The 4129-nt window shown below is 65.6% G+C and overlaps 1 protein-coding gene across 1 annotated transcript in view; it reads right to left on the reverse strand.

Annotated features, from left to right (window-relative positions):
- Positions 1-2314: 2314 nt before the first annotated feature.
- Positions 2315-4129, reverse strand: part of T (T, brachyury homolog (mouse)) — a 10564-nt gene continuing 8749 nt past the window's right edge. The window contains exons 3-4 of the mRNA XM_012735240.1: positions 3827-3971; positions 2315-3182 (exon numbers count right to left, since the gene is read on the reverse strand). Coding sequence (XP_012590694.1) covers positions 2912-3182; positions 3827-3971 — 416 coding nt within the window. The 3' untranslated portion in view covers positions 2315-2911. The remainder of the gene's footprint in view (positions 3183-3826; positions 3972-4129) is intronic.

A 4129-nucleotide genomic window follows, 5' to 3' on the forward strand; every position in this document is an offset into this window, starting at 1 on the left:
GATGGGCATGCTGCCCATTCCACGGGGCCCTCGAAGCCCCAACCTACGCAGACCAAGACTAAGAAGCGTCCGCTACGTCCTCCCAGCAAGGTGTCCACTCCCATCAGGTGCCCCTAAGCCTGGCCAGGCCCCAGGGGCCCTTCCCGGGGCAGGTCAGTGACTGAGTGCAGGAGGAAAGTGCCGGGGCGCTGTGGGGGGGGCACCCGATCCCCCAGGTGGGCCTGAGCCCCCAGCCAATGACCTTCCTGAGGCAGCGCCAGGCCTCCCAGGAGGGTGGCCCCTGCCCCGTCACTGCCCCACTGGGTCTGCACAGGCCCGCAGGGCCACGCGGCTTCGTGACTTGGTCAGTGACAGCCGGTGTTGTCCCAGCCTTCGCTGCTCAGGTGCTATGAAAGATCCACCCCGTTTATGAGAAAACACTGGGGTTCAAAATTCTCACGTTGGGGCACAGCCGCGTCCCGGCTCCTCTTGGTCCTTGGGCCCCGCCCCGCCCCCGCACTCATCACACCCCGGCATGGCGGCACCTGCAGAGCCACGAAGCCCCCAGGTCCGTTGGGGGCAGATCCCTGCAGCGCACCCCAGGCACAGGCTGCGCACGGCGGAGAGGCGTGGGAGCCCGTCTGGACAGCCCTCAGCTCGCCTCACCCGGCCCGAGCAGCATTAGCTCCGCGCTCCATGGAGAGCAAGCTCGCACTGGGGTGCCCTCCCCCCACCTCTAAGCTGGTCCGCAGTTTCCAGTCACGTGCCAATGGCTGGTAAACAGAATGGAAAAAGCAGGCACAGAGCCATCCCGTCAGGATAGCACCAGCCAGACCAGAAGACTGTGGACCGTCAGGTCCCAGCCACGTCCAGCTGTGTAATGGGCAGGGCACCTGGCCATGCCCAGCTGTGTGCAGGCGGGCAGGACACCCGGACGTGTCCAGCTGTGTGCCACGTGCCCATGAGCCCCGGCAAGGTGCAGATGCCAAGAGCATCTTCGCCCCGAAGTGAAACCTGCAAACCACGCCCAGGACTGGAATCTGACCAATCACTGCTTGACAAGCTTTCCACCAATCAGGGCGCGACTCTACGGCTTATTTGCATACAGCAGCCCAGCCCCGCCCCCTCGTCTATATAAGCTGCTCCTGTCCAGCTCTGGGCGCTTAGCCAGGGGCCTGGGGTCTCCTCCCTGACTGCAGCCCCGTAGCCCTGGTAAAGCTTCTTCTGAGGCTCAATCCTAGGGCTAAGCTGTCCAGCTTCGCTGTGATGGCCACCATGACAATCTCTTTGGGTGATGGCTAAGCTGCCCGTGCAACAGATCCCAGCTCTCCCCTAGGCTGCAGACAGGATGTGTCCCTGCCACTAAGTGACCCAATTCTACTTGAACCCAGATAAAGGGTCCACATGATGCTGGTCTCCACACAACACCAGTTATCTTTCAGAAAGACTCGGCGAGGGAACATGTCCTTCCTGGCCCACCACTAGCACACGGCCAGCTTATTGGCCCCGGAATGCCTGCCCTGGAGGGCCCAACCTGCCCGTGTCACAAACTGCCCGTCCCGCACTTCATGTGGCTTCATGTTTCTTTGATAACAGAACAGAAGAAACATTTCATCAATATTATTGTTACAGAAATGTGAACCATTGCGTCAGGCCTGAACCAGCGTGTCGGCCTTATCCTCATACATTCTCGGCCGGCCCCCAGCAAGGAGTCAGAGCTCGGGCCAAGTGGCCAACGGCAATGAGGAGCACCTGCTCGGTCAACAGTGCTGACTGGACCAGAGCAGGTCTTTCCTTGCTGTCGGCCTTTCCTTGCTGGCCCCTACTGTCCACACCAGCCTCCCCATTCACGCAGTGCCCCTGCCTAGCAAGGCCCAAGACACTGGCCACCCGGCAGTTCTGGAAAGTTCTGGCCGTTCTGGAAAGCAGAACACGAAGGATCAAGTTCAGTTTCCACCAGGAAGCAGAAAAACTGCCTTCAAGGCGCCAGGACACCATGTCATCCGGGGCCCAGGCAGCCGCCGCTGGGGTTGGCTGGTCTCTGCCCCTCCGAGGGACTCAGGCCGCGCCCCAAAGTGGCCACACGGCCGGGTGACACGTTCTGTCACGCGGCACTGGCTGCCTGCCCTCTTGGAAATCCTTTAACATCTTTTGTGTCTTGTGGCCCACAAATACAAGCTTCGATTGCAGTTCTGCGCCCGACTAGGTAGGTAGCAGACTCGTGCCGTAACAGCTGGGGGTGTCCCCCTGGGGCAAAGCCTTCCCACCTGCTACAAGTAACCGCGAAATGTCGCCCCAGAGGTGGGAAGGGCTGAATGATGCCAGGAGCCACCAGTCTGCACGTTGCCTTTATTCTGCAGAAAGCGCTTCCTGCTGATTGTCTTTGGCTACTTCGTCAAGAGGAAAAATCAAGTTACAGGTTACAGGGTCGGAGGCTGCTGGTGACCGGTCTCCACACCGACACACCCTCGCGGGCGCGCGGGCCCTCCCCACTGGAGCCCCCTGTCCACACCCGGCCCCCCGTCCTCAACCGCCCGCTCTACACGAGGCCCCTGCTGCGGGCCACACTGCTCAGAGCAACAGGGGAGAGGACCAGGGTGCTTCCTCTCGCTAAAGGTGGGGGCTACGCGTTCGGAGGCGCCACCAGCCCGTGAGCTCTACGAGGGCAAACGAAAGCTTCTGGCCCAGCCGGGCTCTGGCCGGGAGTTACCACGACCGAGGCCTGAGGCAGGGCCCCCCCAGCTGCCTCCACGGGCAGCCCCGGCCGGGCAGAGACGAGCGGGGGCACCGGAGGTCAGGCTCCTCTCAGTGAGGCCAGGCCGCTAGGCCCAGTCTCGCTCCTTGGACCCCGAGGCTGCTACTTGGTACTTAACAGGTCAATCCCCTCAGCCCAGGCCGGGAGCCGGAGTCGCTGGCCTTTGAGACCCTGGACTCACATGGAGGAGGGGGACACGGGCGTCCAGGGCGCGATGAGGCGGGCCTGGGCCGCGGGGTCGTACTGGCCGTCGGTGATGTCTGCGGCCGGGGCCGCTGCTTCGTACAAGGGCGACGCGGAGGAGGCCGCCGGGGCTGGGTGGGCGAGGGGCACAGTGTGGCCCGAGGAGCCTCGGAAGAACGGGGCGCCCAGCCCGTTGGGCATCCCTGGCGTCTGGGCCCCCGGGGCGATGGCGCCGTTGCTCACAGACCACAGGCTGGGGTACTGGCTGGACGGGAGGGAGAGAGACACGTCAGGCTCCACCGACGCCCAGCCCCGCGCGGGCCAGAGGCCAGGGTCCTGCGCGCCAAAGGCCATCTCCACAGTGGACAGCGAGGCCAGGCCGGAGAGACTCGCTGTCAGCTCCACTGACACAAACCGATCGGCGGCCACCACGAAGCTGAGCGTCCGGCAGAACGCGGGGATGCTGCCACGGAGGGCCGGACGGCGTTCTGCAGAACCCCCAGACCCGCCGAGTCGGAGGCGGTCAGCTGGCCACCGCCCCGCGCCCACGCGGTGCCCGGTGTGGCCTCTGCTGCCGGAGCTGCAGCTCAGACACAGCGGCCGCCCCAGCCCGGGGCCTGCGCGGACTCAGCCAGCACCCAGCCAGCTCGGAGGAGGGGCCGCCGCCCAGCGCCCTCGGACGGCCGGGCCACGGCGAGCCAGGGCGGGGCCCGGCTCCCACCAGCCCCTCTTCTGCTGAGGGCGCCCTGAGAGCCCAGGTCCTCCGAACAGGGTGCAGGACCTCGCCGCGTCATGACTCTGGGGTGCCCGGCACACTGGGCCCCCCGTCACGACGGAAGCCCAACCGCCGGGGGAGGCGGCGGGACACAGGCCAGTGACAGGACGCGCGGGACGCCGGGCGGGAGTTACCTGGAGCCCATGGGCGGGCCGGTGCCGGCACTCACGGGGAGCACGCCGGAGTGGGCGGGCACCCCCAGGCTGGACCAGCTGTCGTGGGGCTGGAGCATGGACAAGCACGCGGACGAGCTGTCGGGGTAGGCTGCGGGCGGCAGACACGGCCGTCACTGCTGGGCCTCCGCGAGCACCAAGGGCAGTGACTGCTCTCCGCACCTGGGCTGCCCACACCTAAACCGCCCACACCTGGGCTGCCCACACCTGGGCCGCCCGCACCTGGGGATACCTACACCCGGGATGCCCACACCTGGGCTGCCC

The sequence above is a fragment of the Condylura cristata genome, unplaced genomic scaffold (genome assembly GCF_000260355.1).
Source record: "Condylura cristata isolate star-nosed mole 26May11 unplaced genomic scaffold, ConCri1.0 scaffold00001, whole genome shotgun sequence".
Taxonomy (NCBI): Eukaryota; Metazoa; Chordata; class Mammalia; order Eulipotyphla; family Talpidae; genus Condylura; species Condylura cristata.